Source organism: Silurus aristotelis, assembly GCF_946808225.1.
Source record: "Silurus aristotelis genome assembly, chromosome: 14".
In the NCBI taxonomy this organism is placed as follows: Eukaryota; Metazoa; Chordata; class Actinopteri; order Siluriformes; family Siluridae; genus Silurus; species Silurus aristotelis.
Genome location: NC_139587.1, coordinates 14,159,792 through 14,173,485, shown reverse-complemented (window position 1 = coordinate 14,173,485; position 13,694 = coordinate 14,159,792). Strand labels below are relative to the sequence as shown.

General features: G+C 38.5%; 1 protein-coding gene across 2 annotated transcripts in view; it reads right to left on the bottom strand.

Moving 5' to 3' along the window:
* The window catches only part of gria1a (glutamate receptor, ionotropic, AMPA 1a), a 101,937-nt gene that overhangs the window by 41,751 nt on the left and 46,492 nt on the right, over positions 1-13,694 (bottom strand). For both annotated transcript variants that reach the window (XM_083560228.1, XM_083560227.1), the window contains exons 6-11: positions 11,585-11,743; positions 10,576-10,743; positions 9,558-9,662; positions 9,133-9,243; positions 3,535-3,741; positions 1,766-2,190 (exon numbers count right to left, since the gene is read on the bottom strand). In XM_083560228.1, the coding sequence (XP_083416354.1) occupies positions 1,766-2,190; positions 3,535-3,741; positions 9,133-9,243; positions 9,558-9,662; positions 10,576-10,743; positions 11,585-11,743 (1,175 nt within the window). The remainder of the gene's footprint in view (positions 1-1,765; positions 2,191-3,534; positions 3,742-9,132; positions 9,244-9,557; positions 9,663-10,575; positions 10,744-11,584; positions 11,744-13,694) is intronic.

Genomic DNA, 13,694 nt, shown 5'->3' with positions numbered 1-13,694 from the left:
AAAAGGCTTAAATGTGCTAGGAATCATAAAGATTGGACTCTGGAGCAATGGAAGGTCATGTGGTCTGATGAGTCCAGATTTCCCCTGTTCCAGAGTGAATGGCGCATCAGGGTAAGAAGAGAGACGGATGAACTGGTTTAAGTTGGTTTAGGTTCAGCAATGTTATGTGCCCAGAAAATGAGGTCAGCTGACTACCTGAATATACTGAATGACCAGGTAATTTCATCAATGGATTTTTTTTTTCCTGATGGCACAGGCTTATTCAAAGATGACAATACCAGTATTCATCGGGCTCAATTTGTGAAAGAGTGGTTAAGAGTGGTTCAGAGAGCATACTTTTCACACATGGATTGGCCACCACAGAGTCCAGACTTTAACCCCAATGAGAATCTTTGGAGTGTGCTGGAGAAGACTTTGCGCAGCGGTCTGACTCTCCCATTATCAATACAAGATCTTGATGAAATATTATTGCAACTCTGGACGGGAATAAATGTTGTCACATTGCAGAAGCTTATTGAAACGATGCCACATCGAATGAGTGTCTTAATCAAAGTTTAAGACGGTCTAACTAAATATTATTGTGTGATTTTTTTTTGGACGGACGGTGTATATCAAATGCATATTTTCTTATTTAGAAGAAATGCATTTGATATATTTGATATATACCAGCATTTGATGCAGTCTCTCTACTACTAATTCAAATGAACAATTGTGATAACATAATTTTGCACATCAGCCTCTCATCAAATTTTCTGTCCAAACAAATCCACGCTAAAAACGCCCCACCCTAACATTTTAAAAATCACATTGCCAAAGAGATGATGTTGTTGAGAGAAAGAAATCATATCAACAAGCTGGTTTATTTTCTTTACTGGTACAAGTGCCTCCAACGGAATTTTACTGTATTTCTCTAGTTTGTATTTATGGTACTAACTGTCAAATATGGCTTAGTCCATGCTATGAGGTAAGCTTAACACTACTGCCTACTTAAAGAGGGAAAGAAATCACTTGATATGTCTTGCCCTGACTTCTTGTCTCAGTTGAAATTACGTCAACACATCAGCTAACACTGCTCATTTCAAAGCACTGGCACAATTTGCTGTGCTCTTCCAGAACCATTCACTTCATGTTGCTAATTTTACTCATGCTAATTAGATTTATAATTGATGACTTTTAAGGGCCAGGAAACTCTTCTATGTTTTGACCTGTATCTCACACAGCACTTCTGCAGCTTTTCTCAGAAATTTTAAGCATGACCCTGGTAACTCATTATGGGTTGTGTCTCCAAAATAAGCCCGCTATAAGCTAACATAATTCCCCTAATTTTTTTTGCCTTTTTTATTTGTTGCATGTGCCGCTAAAAATTGTTCTTCATATTACCTGTACCTGTACATATGCTTTTGACAAATTCTCTAACTGTTGAGTGAACTTTTCGTTTTAGAGTTTTATGTGGTCACCACACAACACAAATTATTTATGATGTACAGGTGTGATAATTTACAGATAATTGTCATTTATCAATATGTACATGTAAATATGAAGAAAATCAGTGATACCGGAACTTTTGTTAATCCGGCACAATTTGGTTTATAGTTTGGCTTATATATTTAAATAAATTATTTATTATTTAGCAATTATTAATAAGGGTCAAATATCAGCAATGCATTATATGATTTTATCTACATTCTCTTAGTCAATGCACATTTTACAATCAATCAAATGCACACAGCCAACTGTACTTAGGAAATTACCAAAAACTTCATACCTGGGTGAGATGTCACAGCCTTGCTGCATGAAAGCTCCTAGTGAGAACCAGAGGCTGTTGAAGATGCCAAACTCATTGGACTGTTCCTGGCTCTGTTGGGCCTGATTTTGTACATTTTGGCATGACAAGGATCCAGCCTGGTTAGTATTGGCCTCCACACCTTCCTCACAATCCTCAGCATGCCACTCATATGGGCTAAAACGGCTGACCAGAAAGAGTACCACACTCACGCCAATGTATGCAAATACAATACACATCCAAATCTCATAGGCCAGTGGGTCAAGAAAAGAGAAGACTCCTGGTTTTGACTTGGTGGGTTTCTTGATCATAATTGAAATGCCCAGGCTCATGAAGGGCTTGGAGAAGTCGATGACTTCCTCTCTCACCAATGTGATGGTCAGTGGTGCCACTGCAACATCAGCTTTCTAAAAGGACAAGAAAGTTCAAATTATAAGACAATACTATTCCAATATAAACTGGGAAATATTATGAGAAACTGAGTCCTGGAATACATCAATTTCTTATAGAAAAATAATGCAATAAACCATAAGAGGGTGTACATTGAAAGTACTTTCTCCTGGATAAAGGTGTTAAGCATGATATGAAGTGGCTTATTGCTTTTAGGTAATGGTGACAAAAACAAAAACACGGTGTTTTAATAAATAATCACATTTACTATTAAGAGTATTTACAACAAAAAAATTTACTGTCATGCAGTGCTGTCTGTTAATATTAAGATTCTGCTGCTAAAACATATAACAGAGGAAGTTAAAAAGTTTTAGGGACTCTCTGGCCACAAAAAAAAAATAAAAAATTTATTGGTTTAATACCTGTTAATACAGAATGTCAATTATTGTGATGTGGTCACATGCATCTCAAAAATATTAGAAAGATTTGTGTCCCAGTCATTTAAAAACTCAATTTGCTTAGTTATCATTATTTCATTTAATGCAATAGTTATAACAATTCAACTGCAAATACCTGTACAGTCAACTCCTGATAAATCGGGGTTCAGAACTCGTGTCTCAGAAAATTTGCGGGTTTTCGTTTGGAACCCAACTAACAGCAAGTTGCGAATTATCTTAAAATCTTAAAATAATCTTTAAATAAAAAGGAATCGGCAGCGGTACCGAATGTTCAGGAACGTTAGAAATAAAATTTTAAACTATGTTTTCACTAACAAATTTTATAATTTTTTAAAAACACATTATTCTATTTAAGTGACAATGTCTAGATGAATTCACTGAGGTACCATAGGGGCTGCAGGGGTGCGTCCAAAATTTGCGGATTTTCGGAACTCGTGGGGTCTTAGAGTATAACCCCCTCTGTTCTGGGGGACCACTGTAATATGCATTTTGATACCTGATACCTAGCTTAAAAACAGACCTTTCAGGAAAAGAAAAAACAACAATAACAGATGTACCATTCAATGCAAAATGGAGCCTTATTAAATAAAAAAATGTGAATTATTTATTCTAAATCCATTTCTTATGAGTCTCAGATTTTATAAAGCCACACAATGATGCAGAAAATACAATCAAAGAAAATGAAACCTGTGAGGCTGCTTTTCTAAAAAGGTAAAGACCTCCTCTAACCTCTCGTCCAGCTCACTTTGACAAAACAATTCTAAAAGAAGCTCATTCAAAAGAGTCAATACAACTGAAGATATATATATATATATATATATATATATATATATATATATATTTACACTCTTACACACACATTATATATACTGTATATATAACATATATATAATAAATACTTACTCCATACACAAGTTCCCCAACCATCCCATTCCACATTTTCGTCTCTGGATCCCTGGCTCCATACTTCCCATCAGAAACAATCTTGAGTTTGTAATCATATCCCACATGCTTGGCTATTTCTGCTGCCAGCTCCACACAGTAGCCTTCATACTTATCATTTCCTAAAAGCTTTTCATGATTCTTCTTTAACATCACGTACGGAGATTCCTTCAATGAAGAAAAATTAGCACTATTAATGCTAGCATATCATAACAGATCAAATAATGTATGCTCTCTGATTGATTGACAATGTAAAATTATTAATAAAGCATAGCTGAATAAAATTTTTTTTTAAACTCGTGCAGCATAATCTTGTTTTTTCTAATGTCTTACAAAAAGGCAAACAATCTACTCGGTTAAAAAGTTTTGATTCTTGCTTGGTAACAGCCAATAATAAAAAATATAAACACAGACCATAATATTTGTATGTGCTTTCTGAACATTCAGTTCCACATTTAGCCCTATTTGCTGGTAATCTTCTAGGAAGATATTTAATCAGATATTGGAGTGTGGTTGTGAAGATATGTGCTCATTCCGCCACAAGGGCATTAGTAAAGTTAGTTAATGATGTAGGATAAGGAGGCTGGGAAGAAGTAGGTTTTAGTTCAGAGCTCTATGGCAGGCCATTTAAGATCTTCCACTCTAAACCATGTAAATAATATCTTTATTGAGCTTATGTTGTGCATAAGAACATTAATATGTTGTAACAGGTTTGGGTTTCCTAGTTTAATTGAAGGAAAAATGTACCAATAGTGCATGTTATGATTCATGTGTAATTTACTGCATCAGTTAACCATTACATTTAAACCACCTGCCTAACATAATGTTAGTTCACCTTAGGCCACCAAGGGATCCTATTAAGTCTTGTAAGTAGCGAGATAGCGCTACCGTAGATCAGACTTCTTGGACACATTCTACAGATGCTTGGTTAGACTAAGACCTGGAAAATTTGTCAGTCTTTGCCATATTCTTCAAACCATCGCTGAAAGGGCCACTGTCATTAGGGAATATCACTGATATAAATGTCTATACTTTGGCTGCAGAAATTTATAGGTAGGTGGTAAGGGGTGTCAAAGTAACATCCATATAAATACTTAACGTTTCCCAACAGAACACTGCCTATAAATCAGAATATATCAGAATATCAGACTGCCTTGCCCTTCTTTGCATAGTGCATCCTACTGTCAGTCAGTAGCTTTTATGTTATGGCTGTTCAAAGAATGTAACCAAAAGTATGTGGACACAAGTTTGTGTCCACATAATTTTCTGGAATGTTTTCTTTTTTTTAGTGGATTGGATAGAATAGAATAGAATAGAAACTGTTCACAACCCCAATTCCAAAACAACTTGGACACTATAAAATGTAATGGAAAGATACAGTATATACAGTGAGGAAAATAAGTATTTGAACACCCTGCTATTTTGCAAGTTCTCCCACTTAGAAATCATGGATGGGTCTGAAATTGTCATCGTAGGTGCAAGTCCACTGTGAGAGACATAATCTAAAAAGAAAATCCAGAAATCACAATGTATGATTTTTTTACTATTTATTTGTATGATACAGCTGCAAATAAGTATTTGAACACCTGTCTATCAGCTAGAATTCTGACCCTCAAAGACCTGTTAGTCTGTGTTTAAAATGTCCACCTCCACTACATTTATTATCCTAAATTAGATGCACCTGTTTGAGGTCGTTAGCTGCATAAAGACACCTGTCCACCCCATACAATCAGTAAGAATCCAACTACTAACATGGCCAAGACCAAAGAGCTGTCCAAAGACACTAGAGACAAAATTGTACACCTCCACAAGGCTGGAAAGGGCTACGGGGAAATTGCCAAGCAGCTTGGTGAAAAAAGGTCGACTGTTGGAGCAATCATTAGAAAATGGAAAAAGCTAAACATGACTGTCAATCTCCCTCGGACTGGGGCTCCATGCAAGATCTCACCGCGTGGGGTCTCAATGATCCTAAGGAAGGTGAGAAATCAGCCCAGAACTACACGGAAGGAGCTGGTCAATGACCTGAAAAGAGCTGGGACCACCGTTTCCAAGGTTACTGTTCGTAATACACTAAGACGTCATGGTTTGAAATCATGCATGGCACGGAAGGTTCCCCTGCTTAAACCAGCACATGTCCAGGCACGTCTTAATTTTGCCAATGACCATTTGGATGATCCAGAGGAGTCATGGGAGAAAGTCATGTGGTCAGATGAGACCAAACTAGAACTTTTTGGTCATAATTCCACTAAACGTGTTTGGAGGAAGAAGAATGATGAGTACAATCCCAAGAACACCATCCCTACTGTGAAGCATGGGGGTGGTAGCATCATGCTTTGGGGTGTTTTTCTGCACATGGGACAGGGCGACTGCACTGTATTAAGGAGAGGATGACCGGGGCCATGTATTGCGAGATTTTGGGGAAAAACCTCCTACCCTCAGTTAATGCATTGAAGATGGATCGAGGCTGGGTCTTCCAACATGACAATGACCCGAAGCACACAGCCAGGATAACCAAGGAGTGGCTCTGTAAGAAGCATATCAAGGTTCTGGCGTGGCCTAGCCAGTCTCCAGACCTAAACCCAATAGAGAATCTTTGGAGGGAGCTCAAAATCTCAGCGACAGGCCAGAAACCTGACTGATCTAGAGAAGATCTGTGTGGAGGAGTGAGCCAAAATCCCTCCTGCAGTGTGTGCAAACCTGGTGAAAAACTACAGGAAACGTTTGACCTCTGTAATTGCAAACAAAGGCTACTGTACCAAATATTAACATTGACTTTTTTTAGGTGTTCAAATACTTATTTGCAGCTGTATCATACAAATAAATAGTTAAAAAATCATACATTGTGATTTCTGGATTTTTTTTTTTTAGATTATGTCTCTCACAGTGGACATGCACCTACGATGACAATTTCAGACCCCTCCATGATTTCTAAGTGGGAGAACTTGCAAAATAGCAGTGTGTTCAAATACTTATTTTCCTCACTGTACATTGAAGGCCTTCCATATTTTAGCAAGAAAATAGTAAACCACACACTGCATCTATTTTTATTTTATGGCTTCATAGTAGAAGAGTCTACGTTTTACCATTTAAAAACATTTGGCACATCAGGAAACAACTAGAATCCTGTAGACACAAACGAGAAAATCTTCTTTGAAATGTGTTGCAGCAGTTTTTTCATCATCTTTAAAATGGTAAATTTCCTCAGTTAAAACAGTAAACATTTAAAATATTTCCAATTGGGCAGAATTTTACATCAACTTCACAAATTTTCTAAGTCAGATATCTTACTATTCACTAGATTTTGTGAAATCAGTCTTTTTTTATATTTATGAGTGGATAAAAACTGTTTTGAACTTGTTTTGTTTGCCGCTTCGTGGTATCTACTTAGCATGAACTGTTTCTAGGTTACGTATATAACCCTAGTTCCCAGAGGGAACGAGACGCTCCGTCGCACCGATTTGCGAACGCCTCGGATTGTCCACGCTCTAAACCATGTGTGAAATCTGGCCAATAGGCAAGTCGTGACATCATCGGCGGGCGATGTCGCGACAACCAGGCACTACAAAATGGCTGCGCGATTGTAGTGAAACTAGCTTCTGTAACAGAGAGAATGTAAGCGCTGCAGTGATGCAGGGAGTGTGGCCCGGGAACACAGCATCTCGTTCCCTCAGGGGGGAACTAGGGTTACATACGTAACCTAAAGACGTTCCACTTTCGGGAACTCGATCTGCATCGCAACGCTTTGGGAACGAGTTTCCAATCACGCCACACAGACCAGACCCTGCCTAGTGTGTGAGAGCCTCACAACCAGCATGTAGGACAGAGAAGCCCGGAGTGGCTCAGAGGCCGAGGTCATAAAACCTAACAAAGGTCAGCGGGGTGAACCAGCCCACAGCATCGCAGATGTCCTGCACTGGACACAGACGGTTCTGCTTCTCATGGTCGGGGGCTAGGAACAGAGAAGGACAGAATGCCTGCAGCACGACAGGTTGTGAGGGAGCCGCAGGCACCTTAGCTACGTACCCAGGTTTCGGTTAGAGAAACGCACTGGCCATGCCAGGGGGAAATTTTTCCAGACAGGGCCTAAGCCTTCGGGCACCGCAGAGGAAACGTGCCACCAGAGGGTGCCTACCCAGTGACTGGGTAACATAAACTGCGATAGCGGACACATAAACCCTCAGGGTTGAAGGAGTCAACCCCATGGCAAACTGTTCCTGCAAGTAATGTCGCTACCATCGCATCAGCCAGCTCCTGTTTGTCGCGACATCGCCCGCTGATGACGTCACGACTTGCCTATTGGCCAGATTTCACACATGGTTCAGAGCCTGGACAACGTGAGGCATTCCCAAAGTGTTGCGATGCAGCTCGAGTTCCCGAATAGGGAAATACAGTTAAGCTTCAGTTCAACAGCAAGCAGAACATTTTGATAGTAAAAAATTATGTAAGAAACTCCTGGCTCTAACTTGGGTGCATTTTACTTTTACTGGAGTAATATTTTGCCTAGTGTATCTCTACTTTAACTCAAGTACATGGTTTCTGTACTTCGTCCACCACTGTAATTTGTATGCTTAAAATTGAAAAAGGTACAAGCCAACCTTTTGGTTGAGGATACCAACTATTTAAAGGGTACATCTGCAAACAGATCTACAGCTTGGGTTACCATCTGTGTGGAATTACACTTGTACTCCTCGCATCAGTGTGGGTTTCTTTCCATCTCTGAGCAGTTGATTTGGCTAAGGTACTTGATTTTGATAAGGTATGTATGTGTGGACAATACCCAGTGATAACCTGTTGTTTCATCAAGAGTGAATTACAATGCCTTGCAACCAGAGCTACTAGGATTAGTAATGGATCCACTATGATCCTGACCAAGGTAGACTGTTTGAAACAAATAAAAAAATGAACCAGTATCAGCAACCATTTTTTTCTGGTCAGGCGTGCAGTGAATGCAGAACCAGCCGGAAGAACACTGGTGCAAGGTGGTAAATGCATTGTTAGGTGGTCACAAAAGATGAATGAATACACAAAGACTGTAGAGGTGAGAAACCTAAACTATACTGCTCTTACATAACAGACTGCATGTTTGAAAATGTTTTCTGCTTCTAGCCCTTCTTACATTTCCTAATGTTTCTCTATCAACACACCTGCCTAAACACACTGTCCTCTTCCCAGATCAAGAAGAGATAGTCAGGGCACATATCAAAGCTGATCAAATCCCTGAAAAGCCTTACTAAAACACACCACATGTATTGCACCAGGAACAGCAGAACAGAGGGGCCAGTGGAGGAAAATGAAATTCTGAGTACTGCTGGGAATTCAATCCCAGACTGGCCTTTAAGGATAAGATGAAAATGCTCAGGCTAGGAAAGACACACTGATGTCTCATTGACAAACCCAGAATAACAGAAAGATTACAGAAGTAAAAAAATACATATTTTTCCATATATTAAAATACCTTTTTCAATGCAACACAGTAATGCATTTAAAATATTGTATATTTTTTTATTTAAAAAAAACATTTTTAATCTATAAAATAAAGAGTGTATCATGAGTCCATACCAAGATGGTGGTGACAATGTATGTGCGGTTCTGAAATCCATAGGTGTCATTGCTTCCAGACATGTATGCTGCTGTGCTCACAAATTTCTCATCCTCATTCCAGTATCCTACCTGAAACCATATAAAAGTAAAATGTGCTATGATAAATGATTCAAAGTGTCCCCCCCCCAAAAAAAGAATTTTGGTTGTAAAAATTATATATTTATATACTATATATATATATATATATATATATATATATAATATCATTAAATTATAATTTTTTTGTTGCAAATATTAGATTGGACTATGTATCTATGACCATGAATATGATTTTTGCAAAGGATTTTCATGTTATACTCTGGAGAGCTATTTAGCTGCTATCTTTTCTAAAGAAAAACATATCTGATATGTCTGTAATTCTATGCACAAATGTCTGTACTTACCTTCTTTGCCCCTGTGGCCTTCAACTCCATCACACTGATGGTGTAGTTAATACGTCGGCCTTTCTCATTAAACTGTATGTGTCCTGTTATACCTTCAATCCGAACCTAAGACAGAAACCCCGAGCCTGCTTTAGTTAGACAAAGATATCAGTGCAAGTATTATTATTTTTCTTTCTTTCCCCCAATTTTGTGCTGTTTCTGAGACTAAAAGGTATATTTCTTGGTCAGTGCCATCCTCTGTGTGTACAGTACACTTTTCTAACTGATGGGGTTAATTGACCCAATGGAACACCAGGCTCAGAAGTATTTGTGTCTGAAAAGATGGGCTCAAATCTCTTAGTCCAGTTTAATGCAGTCACATCAGCTTCAGCCTGAGGCTGAAGCTGATGTGACTGCATTAAACTGGACTAAGAGAAACACCTTTCACCTCCTCAGGGAAGGTGTTTTATTCGAATTAGCAGTAAGGAAAAATTGGAATGCAATATGGGTGTGATGGTCAGGTGTCCAGGAATTATGTTACATGGTCTGTAATTCGAATAAAACACCTTCCCTGAGGAGTACATACTATTGTACCAAAAAACGAATAATAATCCAAGAATTACAATGGGATTATAATAACAAATATGGTGCAAGTTGGGGAGTAGTTAAGTCTGGAATAGGAGGTTCAAAATGATGTTCAGGTGTCACAGTTTTACACTGTTTTTTTAAATCACTACCAGCATAATCATGCAAACCTGTAGCCTATCAGAACTGTAGACTGATATTAATTTTTCTCTCTTAGTTGTACATTTGTCAAATTATAAATGCTATTTTAACAGATGCTGTTCTAACTTTGTTCCCAGATTATATTTGAATGCCAATTCAATGCCAATCATGCATATCACCTATTTTGCCTATCTCTGGGTTTGTGTCTTTGTGTGTGTGTGTGTGTGTGTGTGTGTGTGTGTGTGTGTGTGTGTGTGTGTGCATACAGGCATTAACAAGAACATTTGCATACTGTCCCCTCAGAGTATTGTACCTGCTGTAAAGCTCTCTGAATGTCAATGCCCTGGCCCCAGGGGGCTGGTGGGTTTGCAAGGCATTCACCAGCATTGCCACGCCGTGATATGTCAATCCTCTGCCTGCGGAGATTCTGAAAAGCTGTAGACATCACTTTAACACCATCAAAAGTGAGCGCTCCAGTGTACTGGAAACACATAGAGAACATAAAAATAAATGATTACACAGACTAATATGTGAATGTGTGTTGTGTGTCCTCCTTTCATAAGAATGTATCTTCTTTATTCTTCCTTAATTTAATAACTTTATTTCAATATAAGTCCATTGTAACCCAAGAATTGTTTTAAATAAATAAAAGTAATAAAATTCCGCAACAAGCGTTTTAGTCGCTTTTTATCAGTGTTCAAGTCAAGACTTAAAAAATATATTTATTTAGTCAAGCCTTTTATCGTTAGGTTTTTCTTAGGTAAAGGAGCAGAATTGGAGGGATCATGGATGTAGAGTGTTTGGTGAACTGGGATATTTGTATGCTGTCGTATCCTCACTTTTACGTGTTCACTCAGATTTGTTGATGGTGTGGTGGGCCATCTCTTATCCCAGAGATCCCTTATGTCTGTGATACCTTCTAGCTCTCCCTTTTATTAATGCTGCCATAGCAAGTCCTGCACAGTGTCCTGAACTTTCACTACACTACTCTCTCTCTCTCTCTCTCTCTCTCTCTCTCTCTCTCTCTCTCTCTCTCGTGCTCTCTCTCTCTGATGGGTTCCCTCTTGAGTCTGGTTCCTCTCAAGGTTTCTTCCTTATGCCATCTCAGGGTTTGCTCATTATTGACAAACTTACATTTATAAAGAACAATCTTATTCATTGTTTCATACTACATTATAACTGTAAAGCTGCTTTAGACAATGTCAATTGTTATAAGCGCTATATAATTAAAAATTAATTGAATTAAATGTATTTTTTATTGTGAAAGGTGTTGTATTTTCCAATTTACTTTTCCCTATGTTTGTTGCACACAGGGTTTTTACCTTGAGTCCTTTCTTTGGAACTTTGGAGTCTCTATTGTCAAAGTCCAGCCACTGCTGAACTATCCTGCTAACACCCGGATCTGCATAGTTCACAAGCTGAAAGCCTGTCACATTAGCCTCACCTTTCCTAAACTCAGTCAGGTCAATGTCCAGAAAGCCCTAGAAAAGAGCATAAAAGCAGAAAATTCCAAAAACAAATAGTTAAATACATGTACTGTATAACTATGTAAACAGATGGGATCATCAATAACTGAAAAAGCCTATAGTGAACAGACATACAATCCTCAAAATACTTTGCTGAGAAATAACAGTGGTTCAATAAGCTTAAAATAATAAGACAACACCCACAACTACTAAGCATGAACGTTCATTGCAATTACTATGTACTGTCAGTATTATGCCACAATACCATTTGCACCTATTTTGTTCTTTTCTGTTCTGTTTTGTGTTTCTCTGTACTTTCATTTTGTAGGAATGTTGTTGTCAAGACACTACACTGATTTCAAAATTATTGGCAGCCTTAGAAAACATTTTCTGACACTCTGTAGAGAATAACAGACCTGAATATCTTCCTGAAATGTCTAACAAGTTTAAAAACACTTCCTTCTTAAATTCAGTAGTGTTCAAATACAGAAGCTATGGTGCACACAATATTGTGTTTCTTTAATCACTTAAATGTTTATTTGTGTGTCACAAATTAACAGTCCAGAGTCCAAACCAGGTAACTAGGGAGGCAGAGCAGAACAGGGGTCAGGAGCAGGAACCAGAGCAGGCAGGGTGGCAAGAGTCATCTCAGGGGCAAAGTAGCCGGTAAGATAATCTGGTCCCGAACTAAAGTCTTGGTTGTCTTTAAATACCAGGAGGTGTGGAAAAAACGGCAAGACGGCCGCCGACCCGGAAGTGCGCACCGTTGAACCAGAAGTGCACGCCGCGAAACCGGAAGTGCATGCCGTGCGCCCAGGAGATCCCGACAGTTCTTTACATTCTGGTTGTTCGGAAAATAATGTGCTCAGTGTATATTGCCACTCTATTTCTGAGCCACTGACACCAAAGGAAATCAGATTTATATTAATGTTAAACAACCTGATACAGTTTTACGTTTTTGTGTTAGAAAATATAAAAAAAAATATATAGTCCTTGAACTCCCCTACCATAGCAAGGTTCCTGTCAGCAGGAGGGAGTTTTACAATCAGGTACCCACACTTAACTTAGTTATAGTAAAATAACAATTATCTTTGATACCCCAGTGCCAGTTCCCTTTAATCTCTTCATGCGGAAAGGCAACAGCACCCTATTATAAATGTTACATTTTATTAAACGTTTGAGACTGGTACATCAAAAAATCAAAATGCCCCAGAATAAATATCTAATGTTGGCACTCAAGGGATTACAGCAACAACAAAAAAAAGAGTCAGTGTAACAGCTTCATAAAAAGTTTTTTTTTTTTTTTTTTTGCCTTGGGCTTTTCTCCACACCACAATGAGAGAATGACCCTGACATCGGTTTCAAGTAATCTACCTATATTATGAATTATTTAGCAGGGTTGGGTGTTTTAATATCATCAATAGACTTTGGTGAAGCCCAGAAAATGCTGCAACCCCTTAATTGTGGTGGACAAATAGATCTTGACTACTTCAACTTCAGCTAGTCCATGAGCAGCACCTCTGGCCCTATGACGTACCCATGAAAAAACACCTTGTGCACAAGCCAAAAACTCACACTTTTCTCTTTGTACCTACATTAGTGCGAATGTCTGAGTAGGTGGGACACTAGCATTTTGACATGCTGGATATGAATGGCCTTGTTGGAAGAGTAAATCAAGATGTCATCAATGCCAACATATCCTATGAAAACTCAAATTAAGGCACTGAAAGATTACAGGTGCTAAATACAGCCCATATACAATACTCAAAGTAGCCACACTAGCAGAGAGGGCAAATAGAGACTTGGCAGTGTGATGACAGCAGTAATTTCCCACTGCTCAACATGAGATCTGAAGGTTGTGTGTCTGCATCTACAGAAAGCCCAGAACCAGCAGAAACCTGATGAAACAACAGAAAGGCATGATGATGACAAGGAAAGAGATGCACTCTTGGGGAACAAATGGTGT